Below are 19,830 nucleotides of genomic sequence, written 5' to 3'. Positions count from 1 at the left end.
CGACCTGTGCAACTGATCAAGAATGTAGCTGCATGACTTGCTTTCAATCTCCACTGGTTCTCCAACACCACCCTGATATGCTGCCTCTAGAGGCTTCCTGTATCTGCCCACATCGGGTTTAAAACACTGATTCTTGCCGACAAAGCCAAAAATGGACCAGGACTCACCTACCTTCAAGCACTTATCACAGCCACACTGTGCCACTCTCCCTCTGATCCTCTCACACTGCTCGACTGGTCCCACCACCTCTCAGGATACGAGGAAGGCCTGCATCAAGACTTTTCTCTGTTCTGTCACTTCAGTGGTGGAATGAACTTCCTCGAGATGTCTGAACAGCTGAGTCACTGGCTTCATGCAATGAATCAAGACCGAGAGTACCTCTTCATGAAAAAAGTCCTTGTCTTGTGTTTTTTCATCCGATGCGAACCTCTCCAACAGGGTTTTTAGACTGATGGTGCTCTTAGTCTCTGACCTCATGAACCAGCATGAGGACATATTTATTGATCGAGCCTTCTAAACACTTCTGTAACTAGCTCTGGATAAGTGCGTCTTCCAAATGCCAGACATGTAAATGGAACACACACACACACAAAGAAGAACCCTGAAGGGTTCCTTCATATTTTAAGACTGTTGGCATAACTGTTCATTCTGGTCCACTCTGGATATCTGCCTTTATTCTGTGATGTTGTTTCCTCTCGGCACTAGTGGACTGCGGTGGAGGTGTTTTCACAGAACCCGAGGGAGTCCTATCAAGTCCTGGATACCCGAATGCTGCTCCTCTTGGAGTGAACTGTTTGTACAGTATCGCTGTTCAGCCTGGGCTCCAGATCACTCTTAACTTCAGTGACAATTTCCACATCGAGCAGGTTGATGCACAAGGACTGTCCTGCTTGTTCCACTGGCTACAGGTACCATTATTATTATTATTATTATTATTATTATTATTATTATTATTATTATTATTATTATTATGTGGGCATGTTCTAATCCACACATTTATTCAAAATGCATTATGAATAAATTGTTTTGAATCTAAAGGCTGAGTAAGGAATTAAACCCTTGAGGGCATGCTGTTATCAGAAAATAATCTACACCAAGGTGGCTCGATGGAAAGCTGAGTTACTGTTACTACCTCAAACTTATTTTATTTTATTTTTCTACATCACCTCCAAGTGTTTTATTCCTCTTTTGCCACAGCAATTTGCCAATGATTACAATTTGGAATTTAATAAAGAGCAACACTTCATACATTTCGTCTGTGAACATTTAATGTTGTATGAAACAAATTACTTCCTGTCATCACATACCTCACAGCAGCTATAAACAGTTATTTCCTCAAGAGCCTCTTTTTTTTCCCTCTCTCTACATTAATAAGACAAAAAAAAAACCCACACAACTTGTAATGTTCCTGAGAAACCACAAAGCAGAAACTCCTGCTAGAAAGCATAAGGTTGTGGACGTAAACTTGTTCTTTGAATATGGAGTAACTGCCAAGGGCAGCGTTTCAACACCTGGAGACCCTTTTTGTGCAATAACATTTGACACTATATCACGTGGTGACCACTATAAAAGCCATCAGTAATGGATCACAGAACCTTCTTGCTGAGTTCTGCCTGTGTTCCAAGTGACTGTGAACCCTCGTCATTAGCCAGTGTTCAAAGAACAGCCTTACATCCATACCCTGACCTTCTATTTCACCCCAACTCGCCACCAGGGCCAGTGTTTCAACACCTGAAGAACCTTACTAGGTTGTATTCAGTCACATGACTTTTACTTGCGCGTTTACTTACAGTGAATGAAGTGGTGGTCAGACAAACCGATTTAGCCACCATTATGTAAAGAGCGAGTGAAACCATCTCCAACAAAACAACGCAAGCGCGAGACATTTTAACGACTAGCAAGGCACCCCAGCGATAGTAACGCTTTGTGAACAGTGGGCTCAACTGACCACGAACTTCATGTCTTGGATATCTAATGAGACTGATGTGACATCGGATGCAACCCACCTATGCCAGTGAGTCACGAGGAACCGACTCTCAGGTTGACTGGAAGGCTGCCCTGATATGACTGCTGCACTCACACCACCAGGAGGGGTGCTGATCAAGTACAACCTGGGAAAGTTACCAATAAGTTAGTACCATCTTGAATACTCTTAATATAATTTCTGTTCTTACTGGATGTAGAAATACAGCCCTCTGTGTTGAGGTCCACGCGGGCCATCAGCATTTTGAGATTGGATATTAAACCTCATTTAGAACCACTGTCTTTATCCTGCGAACAAGTCGAGGTGAATTCTGAATCACTGTGATTTGTGCAATAAATCCTTGCCAAACTCGTCGACTCCTGGACTTTGGTCTTTTGGACCTTCTGCTGGTGACAGATGTGAGGGTCTTTTTCAACATGGTTTTCAGATAGTTGGCCTTCAATCTGCTTTGAGAGGGGCTCTTTGTCTTTAGCTCAGGGCTTCATCCATCACATTTCTTGTCTGCTTATGGCTCGCTGGCTTCCTGGGTTGTTGTTGCTGAATCCCTGCGAGGGTCCGGGCTCTCTGAACAGGCTTGGAGCCTACATCAGGATTACTGCACATCCTGAGCATGAAATGTTCTCTCGAATGACCAAAATAGAGCTGAGGTCCTTCTTCAGCCTCCACAGGGCTCAGACCTTGCTCATACGTGTAAATATTGCATTATTCCTCTTTTTTCTCTTTTCTCACAGCCATCTGTGAATATTGGGATTGTCCTTCCTTCACAAAACACTCAGCATGTCGGTGTTAATGCAGAACAGTGGGGTCAGTGATAATGTGACTCATCACAAGAGCACTATTCTGTGGGCCACCATGTGGAGATGAGAGCGGAATGTAACTACAGCTAGTAACGAGTCAAAAGTTAGCAAGAGTCTCACACCTTTAGAACAAAGCTAACACACTTAGTGCAGAGATAAGGCGAAAGCTTTATCCACTCGGCATGTGTCCAAGGCCAGAGGAAGGAAAGAGAATGCTGGACATTACAGATGGTGTTTTTTATTTTATTTTTTTAAATAGTGGGTCATGATGTGTATTAGCGTCAAACATCCTTGGAATATGCGTGCATGTGCACAAGAAGGTGTACAGGTGTTGGAAAACTGCCTCTGATGGTGTGGAGGAGTGAAGCAGAGCTTCGAGTTATAGCTTTACCTCTGACTTACAGAAAACCTCACCAGATCAACAATTACACGGTTTTAATCTGTTTATTTTATTTATTTATTTTTTTAAATAAATCTTTTTATTAGATTTTTCATTCACATATAACAATGTCTCACACATACATTGCATAAAAATAGAGAGAATCTTATTAGAAAAGACAGTTGGTTGTCCTACACAAGGTATGATGAGAGCAACAACGAACTTAGCCTAAGCCAGAACAGCTTCTATGAACTATAGTTAACCTTTAACCCTTCCCACCCACCATAAACATTCAAACCGTTACTACGTACAGAACAAAAAATAAGGGGGGGGGGGGATAAATAAATAATAAAAAAGGACAACCCCCCCCCCAAAAAAAAAAAAAAAAAACCAAAAAAAGGGGGGGCATCTAGTCACTTTCTAGGTGGATAGTAGTTCTGTTCAAATATTCCAAAAAGGGTTGCCAGGTTTTGTAAAAAGCATCATCAGAACCTGCCAGTGAAAATCTAATCTTCTCAAGTTTAATATGAGTTAGGACCTCTCTCAGCCAGCTACTGTGTGAAGGTGGAAGAACATGCTTCCATTTAAACAAAATAAGGCGTCTAGCCAATAGGGTTGTAAAGGCCAGTACTCGACGTTTGGACACAGGGAAATTCGGTGACGAGAGTGGAGGAGAGCCAAACAAGGCCGTGCAAGGCTCAGGGTTAAGATCCACATCAAGCACTGTTGCAAGTGTGTCAAATATTTGGCGCCAAAAATCAGTGAGGTTCGAGCAGGACCAAAACATGTGGGTGTGATTAGCAGGTGACTACTTACATCTATTACAACTGTCACTGGTGCCTGGGTAAATCTTCGCCAGTCGGGCGTTTGTGTAGTGCACTCTAAAAAGAACTTTACATTGTAATAAGCTGTGCTTGGCACATATACCGTAGAGGACGTATGAACTAGGTTAAGGATTTGATTCCACTGATTGTCCGAGATTGGAGCTCCTATCTCCTGCTCCCAGGTCTGCTTCAGTCGGGTTGTTTGGACAGGGTTAAGGGAGCCAATGGAATTGTAAATCACAGAGATGCAGCACTTTTGTGCAGGATCGAGGGTGAGCAAAGAATCGATCAGAGACCCGGGCAGGTGGTTGGGTAAGTGAGGATAGGAGGTTCGGACAAAGTGCCTGGCTTGGAGAAAACAAAAAAAGTGAGAGTAAGGTAATTCAAACCTGACTGCGAGCTCTGTCAAATCAGTAAATACATTTTCTTTGTACAGGTCTTTGACATGTAATAAACCTTTGTTTCGCCAGATGATAAAAGTAGGGTCTGATCAAGGACGCGTTATCCTAATGGGCTTCATGGGCAGCTGCCCAGGGCCTCGGCCACTAGGGGGCCTCGGAGGTAGCGAGATTGGAAAATATGAAACAATATTTTCAGAAGTTTTGATCATATTGATAACATTTTTGATGCATTTCGCCACCCGTAAGGAAGCCCACCTTGTCCCGTCGCATAAATCACCCGTCATTGTCAATATGATCGCTGTCCACCATGTCTTCACACGCTACGCCAGCTTGAGTTCAATGATTTAATTAATGACTTCGCTTTCCAGAAAAGTAGGAAAGTGCCCTTGTAAGTTGACCCATGGCTGTCAAACTGAATGTGCAAAGCTGTGTGCCGCTGCTGTTTGGGACATTACGTGTGTGAAAGGATGAAATGTTTCACACAGCCTAACATTTTGAGATTTATTTCTGAGAAGCAAGATATTTTTCTTTCTTTGTTATCACTCTTTGTTTTCACAAGTTAAAAGTTGCCTGGATTCCAAAATGAAAACGAACGGTTATATACCAAATGAATGTTCTTGTTCTGAATACTAAAGAAACTGTTGTAGGCCTCGGTTATGTTCTTGACATGTTGTTCACTGACTCACTCATCCAAAGGCTTCTTGAGGCTAAACTTTAGTTAACCAGACTTGTTAACCGTGATGTCTGATGGATTTTTTCACCATGCAGTTGCCTATTTCACCATTGCTTTTTCTCGATTAAATAGGTGTTGATGGATATAAAGTTTTATCGTTCAATAGTATTTCTAATTGTGCCACTGTCATTATTTAAGTTTCTGTGTCTAGTTAGACAGGCACGTCTGAGGGGGTGAATTTGCTGAGCGCAGTTGACAACAGGCGGGGGTGGGGCCTCGGGGGTGTGTCTGCCCAGGGCCTCGGGGGTGTGTCTGCCCAGGGCCTCGGTAAGGGTTAACGCGGCCCTGAGTCTGATAAGGAGGGTGGGAATAGATGGTTTTTAACAACCGGGGCTAAAGTTGAAAGCTCGTTCAAGCCATAATGTTTACGAAATTGATTCCAAATTTTCAGCGAATTGGTAACAACAGGGTTCTGCGAGATGTTATAAATCTTGAGGGGGAGCCGTGTGATCAGGAGGGACTGTAAAGAAAACTTTGAGGACCGTAATTCTATCCATGCCCACAAGGGGCCTACGTCGGCTCCTCTATCAAGCCAGTGACTCATTTTGTTAATGTTGCATGCCTAATAGTATTGAATAAGATTGGGTAGTGCAAGACTGCCCTGCTTTTTGGGAAGTTGTAAAACAGCTTTACTAACACGGGGTGGCTTATTCAACCATAAAAACGACGATATTGTCTGGTCTAGCTGTTGAAAGACAGACCGTCTAATAAAAATCGGAATATGTTGGAACAAATAGAGAAATTTGGGAAGAATCACCATCTTAACCCTGCCAGTTAGGGAGAAAGGGAGGGAGGACCAATGAGTCAAATCTAGCTTACACTTATCAATGAGAGGGCGAAAATTTTTATTGAAAAGGTCTTCGAAAGAAGCAGTTACAAATATGCCAAGATATCGAAACCCCTCTGAAACAACTTTAAATGGGAAAGAGGATGGTGGCATCCTCCTAGGCAGCTCGCTAATAGGAAGAAATTCACTTTTATTAAAATTTAATTTGTAACCAGAGTATCTGCCAAACTGGGTTAGAATGTCTAAGATAGCAGGGATGGACGAGGCCGGGTTTGACACATATAATAGCAGGTCATCGGCGTAAAGGGACAGCTTGTAGGTGACATCATTCCTGGTGATGCCCTCAACTCTCCCCTCCCCCCGAAGCCAGATGGCCAGTGGTTCAATAGCCAGAGCAAATAGGAGGGGGAGAGGGGCATCCCTGTCTGGTACCCTGACAGAGGGCGAAAGGGGGCGATCTCAATCCATTCGTAAGGATATGGGCAGTTGGAGAGTCATATGGCAGTCTAATCCATGCAATAAAATCAGAGCTGAAACCAAATTTAAACAGGACGTAGTACAGATACTCCCACTCAACCCTGTCAAACGCTTTCTCGGCATCTAAGGAAATTACCACCTCAGGTGTAGCAGGACTGGGGGAGCCGATAATATTGAGAAGTCCTGGTATTGAATGATGAGCTCCTTCCGGACATGAACCCAGTCTGGTCCTTGGAAATTACGGTAGGTAGGGCTTGTTGCAAACAAGTGGCTAGAACCTTGGCCAAAATTGTTTGGTCCACATTTAAAAGTGAGATGGGTCTGTAGTTGCTGCATTCAAGCGGGTCCTTATCTTTTTTAATAAGAGAGAGATGTTGGCTTCTGATAGAGTTGGAGGCAAACTGCCGCTATTAAAGGATTCGTTGTAGACATTAACCAAATGTGGGGCTATTAGGTTTGAATATGCTTTGTAAAATTCGACTACAAACCTGTCTGGGCCAGGGGATTTGCCATTCTGTAGCTGCCCGATCACCTCCTGTACTTCCGCTCCTGCGATTGGGGCGCCTAACTTATCAGCCAGATTGCAATCAACTTTAGGATACAAAAGCATCTCCAGGGGATTGTGGTCCTTCCAGGTTTCAGGTAAATACTCTGAGGTGTACAAGTCAGAATAGAAATTCAAAAATGAATTATTTACCAATTTGGGGTCAGTGACCACTAGTCCAGATGGCAATTTTATCCTAGGGATCAGTCTGGAGAAAGCTGTGGTTCTAGCTTGATGGGCAAGGAGTTTGCCCGCCTTATCTCCCATTTCGAAATTTAATCTGTTTATTATCAGTGAAGTGTCTGCTGGACACGCCCTGTGACTGAGCCGTTACTCTAGCAGCCATACCATATCAGATTGAATGCATGAATATAAACCGGCATGGTGTTGTTAGAGAGAATTAATCAACACCTTCTGACCAATCAGAGTGCAGAACTCAGCAGTGTCTGTAATCCTCATGCCTTGGTGCAGCGGAATGTGAAATGAAAGCAGTTTGTTTTTTATTTCCTGTCCTCAGGTGTCTGTCCCCGGTGAAGCTCCGAAGAAGCTTTGTGGAGATAAAAGTCCTGGAGTCATCCACACTGGCTCACACACTGTGGATCTGGAATTTCACACTGATGGACATGGACAGAGTGGAGGGTTTACTCTTCACTACACGACCCAGAGTAAGGACACAGACTGCTGATGTGGGAGAGAGAATATTATCAACTCATGAATAAAAACTCTCACACACCTGACCAACACACACACACACACACACACACACTTAAATCAATGTTGGAAACCAAAGACACATTCCAGAACATTCCAAGATGAAGTAACAGAAAAGTCCTGAGAAGCTCAACATAGACTTATTCTGTGTGTGTGTGTGTGTGTGTGTGTGTGTGTGTGTGTGTGTGTGTGTGTGTGTGTGTGTGTGTGTGTGTGTGAATCCTTTCTGAAGGAGTGGAGTGCAAACTTGTCGGAGCAATCCGTCACGGCCGAATCACTCCCAATTTCCCGAAGTATTATCACAGAGATTACATTCAAGTCCGCTGTGACACCGGATACAAACTCTTGCTGGTGACATTTTCTTTCTTTTTATTATTTCTGCTTCATTCAATATGTGTAATGTTTAATTTACTATATTTACAGTGGTGCTTGAAAGTTTGTGAACCCTTTAGAATTTTCTATATTTCTGCATAAATATGACCTAAAACATCATCAGATTTTCACACAAGTCCTAAAGGAAAATAAAGAGAACCCAGTTAAAAAAATGAGACAAAAATATTATACTTGGTCATTTATTTATTGAGGAAAATGATCCAATATTACATATCTGTGAGTGGCAAAAGTATGTGACCCTTTGCTTTCAGTATCTGGTGTGACCCCCTTGTGCAGCAATAACTGCAACTAAACGTTTGCGGTAACTGTTGATCAGTCCTGCACACCGGCTTGGAGGAATTTTAGCCCGTTCCTCCGTACAGAACAGCTTCAACTCTGGGATGTTGGTGGGTTTCCTCACATGAACTGCTCGCTTCAGGTCCTTCCACAACATTTCCATTGGATTAAGGTCAGGACTTTGACTTGGCCATTCCAAAACATTCACTTTATTCTTCTTTAACCATTATTTGGTAGAACGACTTGTGTGCTTAGGGTCGTTGTCTTGCTGCATGACCCGCCTTCTCTTGAGATTCAGTTCATGGACAGATGTCCTGACATTTTCCTTTAGAATTCGCTGGTATAATTCAGAATTCATTGTTCCATCAATGATGGCAAACCGTCCTGGCCCAGATGCAGCAAAACAGGCCCAAACCATGATACTACCACCACCATGTTTCACAGATGGGATAAGGTTCTTATGCTGGAATGCAGTGCTTTACTTTCTCCAAACAGAACACTTCTCATTTAAACCAAAAAGTTCTATTTTGGTCTCATCCGTCCACAAAACATTTTTCCAATAGCCTTCTGGCTTGTCCACGTGATCTTTAGCAAACTGCAGAAGAGCAGCAATGTTCTTTTTGGAGAGCAGTGGCTTTCTCCTTGCAACCCTGCCATGCACACCATTGTTGTTCAGTGTTCTCCTGATGGTGGACTCATGAACAATAGCCAATGTGAGAGAGGCCTTCAGTTGCTTAGAAGTTACCCTGGGGTCCTTTGTGACCTCGCCGACTATTACACGCCTTGCTCTTGGAGTGATCTTTGTTGGTTGACCACTCCTAGGGAGGGTAACAATGGTCTTGAATTTCCTCCGTTTGTACACAATCTGTCTGACTGTGGATTGGTGGAGTCCAAACTCTTTAGAGATGGTTTTGTGTCACCTTTTCCAGCCTGATGAGCATCAACAACGCTTTTTCTGAGGTCCTCAGAAATCTCCTTTGTTCGTGCCATGATACACTTCCACAAACATGTGTTGTGAAGATCAGACTTTGATAGATCCCTGTTCTTTAAATAAAACAGGGTGCCCACTCACACCTGATTGTCATCCCATTGATTGAAAACACCTGACTCTAATTTCACCTTCAAATTAACTGCTAATCCTAGAGGTTCACATACTTTTGCCACTCACAGATATGTAATATTGGATCATTTTCCTCAATAAATAAATGAGCAAGTATAATATTTTTGTCGCATTTGTTTAACTGGGTTCTCTTTATCTACTTTTAGGACTTGTGTGAAAATCTGATGATGTTTTAGGTCATATTTATGCAGAACAATAGAAAATTCCAAAGGGTTCACAAACTTTCAAGCACCACTGTAGGAATAAAAACAGGACTGAATTTCTGTTGGAGAATTTTCTCTCCTGGAGTTTGATCTTTATTTATTTTTCTGTTTGTGTTTCAGGGAGAAAAGGAAATTAAGAGTTATAAATCGATGTGTAAAGAGAATGGGAAGTGGCATCTACCTTTACCTGAGTGCAGGAGTGAGTCACCTGATGAGTGAATTTTATATACACACATAAAAATTTAATTCTATTCCAGTAGGAGATGATACTTGGGTCAATAACAAGACAAAAGTGTTCATTAAAATAACTGGTCTTTATAAAAAGTGATGTTAGTGTTTTATGAATCAAAACAGAAAACCATTTAAATTAAATATTATAAACTAAACAAAAATAAATAATCATCATGTCAAGGTTTTTGTAAATTTGATTCTTTATTGTTGCAGTTATCGATTGTGGAGAACCGAATAATTTACTGAACGGTGGATTTCAAATTCTGTCTGGTTCAAACAACGAGTACAGATCTGTTGTTCAGTATTACTGCAACGAGCCCTTCTACTCGTTCACAGCAACTAAAACAGGTAGGTCTAGGTTCGGGAAGGTCCAAATCCTCAGTACTACTACGACTACTACTACTACTACTAATAATATACCTGTTTACATTTAGAATAGATTTAAATGTACAACCCCAATTCCAAAAAAGTCGGGACTCTGTGTAAAACATGAATAAAAACAGAATGCAATGATTTGCAAATCATGGAAACTCTATATTTCATTAAAAATAGAACAAAGACAACATATCAAATGTTGAAACCGAGAAATTGTATTGCTTTTGGAAAAATATATGCTCATTTTGAATTTGATGTCAGCGACACTTTTCAGAAAAGTTGTGAGAGGGACAACAAAAGACTGGAAAAGTTGTGTAAGGCTAAAAAAAACCCTAATTTGGTTAATTGTCGACAGGTCAGTAAGATGATTGGGTTTAAAAAGAGCATCTCAGAGAGGCGGAGTCTCTCAGAAGTAAAGATGGGGCGGGGTTCACCACTCTGTGAAAGACTGCGTGGGCAAACAGTGCAACAATTTAAGAATAACGTTCCTCAATGTAAAACTGCAAAGAATTTTGGGATCACATCATCTATGGTAGACCCCGAAGCCGTTTGTTTTCAGGATAATGGCTGGCTGATGAAATTATTGGCTGGCTAGCTGACTCAGCCAAAACCTTAATGGCTGCTGCAGCCACCAAAATGTTTATGGCTACAAATGGCTGATACTGTTTCTTCACGCCTATGGTCTACGTTCAGTTGATTATAAGATGCAGTGTACTGGTTACACAGATACATAGGCTATTTCCACAACACAGTTTGGTTAAAAAACTGATTGTACTACAACAAATGGTGTATTTATGATAGCATTTATTGATTATAAGTTATTTATTTATTACATTTATTTATTATAAGTACTTAGATGTATTATTATCTCTCTCTCTCTCTCTCTCTCACACACACACACACACACACACATACACACACACACGGGTCATTTAACGTGAAATCATATTTACCACAGGTCCCCTGGTCTCTTACTTCATTGTAAATATAAATCTAGCAAGATTGTAGTTCAGTGCTAATAATAAGCTAATCTGGATTGTTCGAGGAAGGCATCTAGCTATCTACTCTCACTAGCAATGACCAGTGAAGGACTGGCAGCTATCTTACTATGATGAAAGTAGAGTGGTGGAGTACTTTTTTTTTTTTATCAATCTCGAAGTATGTGAAACAAACAAACAAACAAAAAAAAAACCTTTACACTTTCCCTCAGCAGCGGCAAAGAATGCAGCCATCTCGTCGATATCGGAGTCGATTGATGCTCTGGGTGGGTTCCCGGGTTCCCCAGTGTATCGTGGTAACGGTGTGAGGGGCGGGAAGCCAGACAGGTAGTCACAACGGCAAGCTTGTGGTGGCTCTCTGTGCTGTGATATCAGTTCTAAATCTCTACAGTGTATGCCTATACGTCTCTATTGTGTTACTACTAGTGTGTACAGTTGATCATGTTTGTGTCACTTTTCTTGTAGCTCATGATGTGGATAAACCCATTATTTGATGAACACAATTCTTAGTGGCTCAGCCAAATTTTATTAGATAGCGGCTCAAATTGGCTTACAAAATTATTGGCTGGCGGCGGCTCAAATTCTAAATGGCGGTTTTAGCGGCGCCTGGCGGCGGCTTCGGGGTCTAATCTATGGTCCATAATATCATTAAAAGATTCAGAGAATCTGGAGAAATCTCTGTCTGCGAGAGACAAGGCTGAAAACTGACATTGGATGCCTGTGATCTTCAGGCCCTCAGGAGACACTGCATTAAAATCAGGCTGCTTTGCTGAATGACATAAACACGTTTCAGAGCAATATGCTGCCATCCAGACAAAATCTTTTTCAATGAAGGCCTTCCTTCTTTCAGCAAGACAACGCCAAACCGCTTTCTGCACATATTAAAACTGCATGGCTTTGGAGTAAAAGAGTCCGGGTGCTAAACTGGCCTGCTGCGGTCCAGACCTGTCTCCCATTTAAAACTTTTGGTGCATTATGAAGCACAAAATACAACAAAGGAGACCCCGAACTGTTGAGCGACTGAAATTGTATATCAGGCAAGAATGGGACAACATTTCTCTTTCAAAACTACAGCAATTGGTCTCCTCAGTTCCCAAACGTTTACAGAGCGTCCTTAAAAGTAGAGGTGATGTAACACAGTGGTAAACACGCCCTGACCCAACTTTTCTGAAACATGTTGCTGACATCAAATTCAAAATGAGCAGATATTTAAAAAAAACAATAAAATTTCTCAGTTTTAACATTTGATATGTTCTTTGTTCTATTTTCAGTGAAATATCGGGTTTCCATTATTTGCAAATTATCGCATTCTGTTTTTATTTACAGTTTACACAGCAGACTTTTTGAAATTGGGGTTGTATTTTATAAAATTGAATTGACCTGAATAATCGCTTCAGATGGATTTGATCAGCTGATTATAAACTGTCTTTCATTTTCTCCCATTTATTTAATTTGTAGTAAATCTCACCTGTGCTGCTGATCGCAAATGGAGAGGACATGAAAATGACATCATTCCGTACTGTTTCCCAGGTAACAGATCAAACACACAGTCGTCCATGGGACAGTAGATCATCTTCCATCCAAACAATTTCACTTTTTCTGCTGAAACTGCATTTATTTAGAGAAATCTGAAACAAGAACGTCTGTGGGGATGCGAACACGGCTAGGCAGACAATGAAGAAATCAGACGAATGGACTTTCATTGTTTTTCTGAAAATATTTCATGTGATGAAGATTCTATAGTGACAGCTATGCTGGAAAAATCTTATTTCCTTTTTATTTTATTTTGCTTCAATTGAGTGTGAAAACTTTGCATAAAGTGAAGAGGTGTTGTTGTTGTTCCTCTCTTCTTATTATTATTCATCCCAAAGAGAGCTTTCAGAGCCACAGGCTGAGCGTCTTTGTCCTGTCCAATCACACTTCACGAGTTTAGAGTCAGATCAGTGGAAGGGGTGGCGTCCAGCTGTGAACCGAAGTGCAGTCGTGTTCTTTACAAATGCAGCAGCTGAAAGTGTGTGAAGTCCTGAAACCCTTTGTGCTTTAACTCAGGAACAGGTGACGAGTCGACTGCGTTTTCAATTCCTGTTCCAACAGTCAGCATTAATAGTTGTGAATCCTGAGAGAGGCGTAGTCCTGATGAGTTTGACTTTTCTGGTTTTCCTGTACACTTTATTAGGAACACTCCCACATCCACTGCTGTTCTCTGCAGTTCTGTAATCAGCCGATCCCTCGCCAGCAGCACGACGCGTCAAATCCCACAGATACAAATCAGGAGCTTCAGTTAATGTTCACAATGTTCAAACATCAGAACGGGAAACACTGTGATCTCACACTGTGACTTTCTCTCACTGTGGTCTGGGTGTTGGTTTGATCCAGATGAGTATTTTTGGTTTGAGTATTTCAGAAGCTGCTGATCTCCTGGGGTTTTCACACACAACAGTCTCTAGAGTTTACACAGAATGGTGCAGAAAACAAAAAACACTGAGTGAGTGAGCGACAGTTCTGTGGGTGGAAACAAATGCCTTGTTGATAAGAGAGGGTCAGAGGGGAATGGACAGATTGGGTCGAGCTTTTTTGCCAGGAAGGATATAGTAACTCATATAATCACTCTTTACAACCGTGGTGAGCAGAAAAGCATCTCAGCATGAAACAGCAGAAGAACACATTGGGTTCCACTCCTGCAGCCAAGAACAGGGATCTTAGAACCAACAACAAGTTCCTATTAAAGTGGCCGGTGAGAGAATGTAACTCGTGTGTGTGTGTGTGTGTGTGTGTCAGTGTGTGGGCGTCCTGTTGTAGATCTTTCTGGTCGTGCTCGGATTTTAGGAGGTGAAACAGCGAAAGAAAACACGTTTCCCTGGCAGGTGTTCCTGCGGGTTCCTTTCAGAGCCGGAGCGATTGTGATCGGAGAAAAATGGCTCCTCACTGCGGCTCACAATCTGAACAATGTAAACGCGCCCAAAGAGGAAGTGAAGGTATCCTACAGTGTTCACACTTCCTGGTGATATCTGGCTGTATTTATTGAAGCATGTTTTATTTATTGATGTTTTTAGGCGTACGTTGGGAGCAACAAAGTGAGCGAACTGACGAACCCGGACTTATTTCAGCCGCTTTCCATTGAATCATTCCACGTCCATCCGGGATATAAAAAGCCAGACTTTAATAATGATATTGCGTTAATTAAGCTGTCGTCCCCCATCACCTTTAACGAGAGTGTCCTGCCGCTGTGTCTTCCTGCGCAGGGCGCGAATCTCAACCCTTCTGGGTAAGAACATTTTCACACGTCCACATCCATGTGTGAGTTTCCTGAAGAGAGAAACCTCGTGATGATGCAGCTTCTCTGAACTGTTTCTGCTTCAGGTGGGTTTCTGGATTTGGATTGACAGAGAAATTCAGCACTGCCGATTTCCTCAGATACATCCGTCTTCCCATCGTGGATCAAGAAGTGTGTCACAGGTCCATTGAGACGTTAAAAAAGACGTACAGTGACGTGTCCACTCTGACGGACAACATGTTCTGCGCTGGACTTCCTGAAGGAGGGAAGGACACGTGTCAAGGAGACAGCGGCTCTGGATTCGTCACGAAAAATGACGAGGTGTTTTACGCAGTGGGGATCGTGAGCTGGGGAATCGACTGTGGAAAACCAGGACGATACGGAATATACACTCGCGTGGATCGATACATAAACTGGCTCCAGAAAACCATGGAGGAAAATGAATAGCTGAGGAGGAAATGACGTGAAAACGACACGAGCCACCTGTGTGACGGGTTAAAAATGTGGTTTGATTTGAAATGTATATGGCTGATTTGCTAAGTGCTCTCATTTCACTGAAAAAATAAAGGATAATATTTTACCATTACGAGCTGTTCCTGTTTCAGTGTCTCCGTTATCGCAGCTCTTCTGCCTGCACGGAAACGAGTCTCTCTGCTTTCAGCGCCGTGATAGTTCACTTGTGGTGTTTTATATCAACCGCACTGAGTGGCGAATCGTGTCTCAGTTCTGATCGATTCTGATCCAGAGCTTCAGCGCGTGTTTATGGCGTGATTTCAGCTCAAGTCAGGAGCAGTGTCGAGTCCAGCGCCACCATCTGACAGTTTGATGGAACTACAATGTGTGTCACTTGGTTGTAAACACACACGTTCTTGAGATATCACTAATCTCCAAACATGAAGTGTTTATGGATAAAATTATGAATGAACTTGAAGTGTGAGTGTAAACACTGGCTTTATCCTGGTGCACATGCCATCACATGACTATTGTTTGTGATCAGACTGCACTGACCCTATGAGTGGTGTGAAGTGTGTGTACCTGTCATAACTTTCCCTGTGTTCTGAAAACACCAAGTTTAGATCTCAAAGAATTTGAGTCCATTTACTGTCTCCTGACCAAACACCCTACAGCGAGCCGAAAGTTGGATGTTTCATTTCACTTGGACTTAAACCTGTACTGCCTTTCAGATTTCTCAAGTGTGGGTCATAAAAAGAATTTTCCCGACACGCAATTATTTTTGTTTAGTGACTGAAAGCTACTGAATTCAAAACACATACTTCCAATTTTATTCTTTTTTTTTAAATAGAGCAATTAATGAATTTATCTCCACGTGGCCCTAAATTCTCTGCTATTTTTTCCTGCTTCCCCATGACCCAATACAAGATACTACGTCATGCATCCTGTGGTGGGCTTTCCCTGTTCGCGCAAGGCATTGTGGGATACAAATTTGAAACAGGAGAGAAAAATGGAGGACGTGAGTGTGCGAATGAAACGTGAAAGAGCGACTACAGTAATGGAAAATGAGAAGAAAAGATGTTATGTTCTATACGAAGGAAAGGAAACGCAGGACCAAACTAATAAATATGGGCGCTCAGCGAGCACCTCGGTGTGATCAGCTGTTCGTTTAGTGACAGAATGATGGAACTGTCAGTGCACGCTCAAAGGGAAACCTGTAGATGGCAGTAATGCAACATTGTGGATGCCAGCTGCTGTAAAACCCAAAAGAAGAAGAAGAAGGTAAACCTGCGCATGCGCACACGGACTTCCTCTGTCTGCTTGACTGCGCCAAGCGAGCGATTTCATGCACATTATTTGCTTTAATCCCCTCAAATTAAATAACTTCCCAGCCACAGAATGGCCTGATATTTTGTGAGATATTACAGAAATAAACAGATATCACAATCACCACATTTCAGAGGGAAATAAATTTCACCCATTTTATGAAATTGAAAGTCCGTGTAACTTTCAGTGCCAGTCAGCGTGTAGAAGTCCAGAGTGGTGTTTTTCCAAAGCCAGTATGATGATGATATCAAGTTCATCTGCCTCATTCTCTGATAGAGCCCTGCACTCCCGCGGGACCCGACGCAAAGCAGTGCGGCGCGGGACAAATTTTGAAAGCTCATTGCGGGCGGGTGCGGGCGGGAGGGGAGTGCACAATGCGGGAGCGGGCGGGAGGGGGAGTGCACAATGCGGGAGCGGGCGGGAGGGGGAGTGCACAATGTGGGAGCGGGCGGGAGAGGTGATAAGCTGCAGTCCCACTAACTAAAAACGTGTTTAAAATAAAATTTATAAATTATTAATTTATGTGTATGTGGCAGCGGGGGCGTGGCCAAGCAGCAGTCTGTGAATGGAGGGCGGGGTCGGGGAAGGTAAGTGGCTACTGTAGGTCATTACACCTGATGTCAATTTGTGTGTGTGTTTGTTGCAGGGATGGAGTATAAAGGGAGGGGGAGAGGAGAGAAGCAGCTCTCCCCGACCACAACACTTGTGCGAGTGAGAGAGAGAGAAAGAAAGAAAGTCGAATAAAGTGTGTGTGTGTAAACACAAACTCTCGCCTGCCGTGCTCCTGTGCTCCACCCACACCGGGGTTTACTAAAGTGGTGCTGAAACCGGGGACTGTAGTAAACCCCGGTGTGGGTGGAGCACAGAAGCACGGCAGGCGAGAGTGTTTACACACACTTTATTCGGCTTTCTTTCTTTCTTTCTCACTCACTCGCACAAGTGTTGTGGTCGGGGAGAGCTGCTTCTCTCCTCTCCCCCTCCCTTTATACTCCATCCCTGCAACAAACACACACACAAATTGACATCAGGTGTAATGACCTACAGTAGCCACTTACCTTCCCCGACCCCGCCCTCCATTCACAGACTGCTGCTTGGCCACGCCCCCGCTGCCACAGTCTATCATATATAATTTGTGCTGGATATTTTATTTGGCATTAATAAAAACATTTTAAGATGCCTAAATTTGCGGATGTGGTCTAATCTCGCGTACGTTTCCGATTCCTTTCCGCTCTTCCGTGTTTGAGATCTCCGATCATGGCAGAAGAGCAGAGCTCCTCTAGTGAAGCTCACAGTGCTTCAGAAGGAAGTGCTGCTTTAAAAAGAGGCACCATCACGCTGTCTTTAAATTATATTCATTTCTTATAGGCCGACTTGTATTTCCTAGAATGTAAATGTGAGGAGTGACATATAAGCTACGTGCAATGTACAATATTGTTAATATCCACTGTAGATGTTGGTCGGTGTGTTGGGTATCTCTGTAAAGCCGCCTGGCAGCGGAGAGCTCAGCATGTTTAATTCCCCAAGCCAAGGACAAGAACTTTAGTGAGAAATAACGCGAACGTCTGCATCATGCGGGATTTGCGGGCGGGAGCGGGACTGCACAATGCGGGAGCGCGCGGGAGCGGGGCTGCACAATGCGGGAGCGGGGCTGCACAATGCGGGAGCAGGGCTGCATAATGCGGGAGCACGCGGGAGCAGGACTGCACAATGCGGGAGCAGGGCTGCATAATGCGGGAGCGCGCGGGAGCGGGGCTGCATAATGCGGGAGCGGGGCTGCACAATGCGGGAGCAGGGCTGCATAATGCGGGAGCACGCGGGAGCGGGACTGCACAATGCGGGAGCGCGCGGGAGCGGGGCTGCACAATGCGGGAGCGGGACTGCACAATGCGGGAGCGCGCGGGAGCGGGGCTGCATAATGCGGGAGCGGGGCTGCACAATGCGGGAGCAGGGCTGCATAATGCGGGAGCACGCGGGAGCGGGACTGCACAATGCGGGAGCGCGCGGGAGCGGGGCTGCACAATGCGGGAGCGGGGCTGCACAATGCGGGAGCGCGCGGGAGCGGGGCTGCATAATGCGGGAGCGGGACTGCATAATGCGGGAGTGCGCGGGAGCGGGGCTGCACAATGCGGGAGCGGGACTGCATAATGCGGGAGCGCGCGGGAGTGGGACTGCACAATGCGGGAGCGGGACTGCACAATGCGGGAGCACGCGGGAGTGGGGCTGCACAATGTGGGAGCGGGGCTGCACAATGCGGGAGCGGGACTGCATAATGCGGGAGCGCGCGGGAGTGGGACTGCACAATGCGGGAGCGGGGCTGCACAATGCGGGAGCGGGGCTGCACAATGCGGGAGTGGGGCTGCACAATGCGGGAGCGGGACTGCACAATGCGGGAGCACGCGGGAGCGGGACTGCACAATGCGGGAGCACGCGGGAGTGGGACTGCACAATGCGGGAGCGGGACTGCACAATGCGGGAGCACGCGGGAGTGGGACTGCACAATGCGGGAGCGGGACTGCACAATGCGGGAGCACGCGGGAGTGGGACTGCACAATGCGGGAGTGGGACTGCACAATGCGGGAGCGGGACTGCACAATGCGGGAGCACGCGGGAGCGGGACTGCACAATGCGGGAGCGGGACTGCACAATGCGGGAGCACGTGGGAGCGGGGCTGCACAATGCGGGAGCGGGACTGAAAATCCTGTCCCGCACAGCCCTCTGCTCTCTGACTCATGATGACCTGAAGGCTGTGGGTTCCAGATCAGTCAGTGCGTCCTCACGCTGAACATCACAATCAGCAGGTTACACTGGAACACCTCACACGGCTGTTGTTTCCACCTGTGACTTTCGTCTTCATTAAATCAGCTTTTTAGTTCTCAGCGTTACACACACGGTCTCCTCTGAAAGTAACGGAACACCAGAACAGTTCTGTTGTGTTTTCTTTACACTGAAGATGTTCGTGTTTTAAGATAAAAAGATGAAAATGAGACGAGAGATCAGACTTTCAGCTTTTCATTTCCTGAGCTGCTGTATTTCCCCCAAGCCCTGATCAAACCACAGACTCTCATCCCCGCCCCGCCCCGCCCCGCCCCGCCCCAGCCTCGGGGCAGGAGCGCCACACGGTGGCCAGTCAGGGGCTTCGACACCAGACGGTACTCGGTGAAGGTTCATCATTTTACCAAAATCACAACAAGTCTGACAATTATTTGTCGTCTTGAAAATAAACACATTTTTATACTCCAGATTTTCTGATAAATTCAAGTTGGAACTGCTTCACATTTACTCGCCCCAGGGCTCAAACCCACCAGTCTGTCTGTCTGTCTGTCTGTCTGTCTGTTTGTTTAATCACAGTTTATTCCCTCCCGGGTGTGATGATGAGAAAGCGTCCGAATCATGCGTTTCTTCTGCACGTGTCTGAGATCAGATTCTGATGAGGTACACAGTGACACTGCTCAAGCTGGTGTGTGTGTGTGCATTGGAGATGTGTGTGTATTGGAGATTTATGTGTGTGTGTGTGTGTGTGTGTGCGCGCGCATGCCCGGGGAGC

At 44.4% G+C, this 19,830-nt stretch overlaps 1 protein-coding gene across 1 annotated transcript in view; it reads left to right on the top strand.

The window, feature by feature from the left end:
- c1r (complement component 1, r subcomponent) overlaps positions 1–15,046 on the top strand; it is a 28,516-nt gene extending 13,470 nt beyond the window's left edge. Inside the window, exons 5-13 of the mRNA XM_060920328.1 lie at positions 706–908; positions 7,444–7,591; positions 7,870–7,988; positions 9,750–9,828; positions 10,074–10,208; positions 12,692–12,763; positions 14,012–14,208; positions 14,287–14,498; positions 14,594–15,046. Of these exons, the coding sequence (XP_060776311.1) occupies positions 706–908; positions 7,444–7,591; positions 7,870–7,988; positions 9,750–9,828; positions 10,074–10,208; positions 12,692–12,763; positions 14,012–14,208; positions 14,287–14,498; positions 14,594–14,954 (1,526 nt within the window). The 3' untranslated portion in view covers positions 14,955–15,046. The remainder of the gene's footprint in view (positions 1–705; positions 909–7,443; positions 7,592–7,869; positions 7,989–9,749; positions 9,829–10,073; positions 10,209–12,691; positions 12,764–14,011; positions 14,209–14,286; positions 14,499–14,593) is intronic.
- Positions 15,047–19,830: the final 4,784 nt, after the last annotated feature.

Source organism: Neoarius graeffei, chromosome 5, assembly GCF_027579695.1.
Source record: "Neoarius graeffei isolate fNeoGra1 chromosome 5, fNeoGra1.pri, whole genome shotgun sequence".
NCBI classification, from domain to species: Eukaryota; Metazoa; Chordata; class Actinopteri; order Siluriformes; family Ariidae; genus Neoarius; species Neoarius graeffei.
Note: the sequence above shows the minus strand (reverse complement) of the source record. Positions and strands in the feature narration are given on the sequence as shown.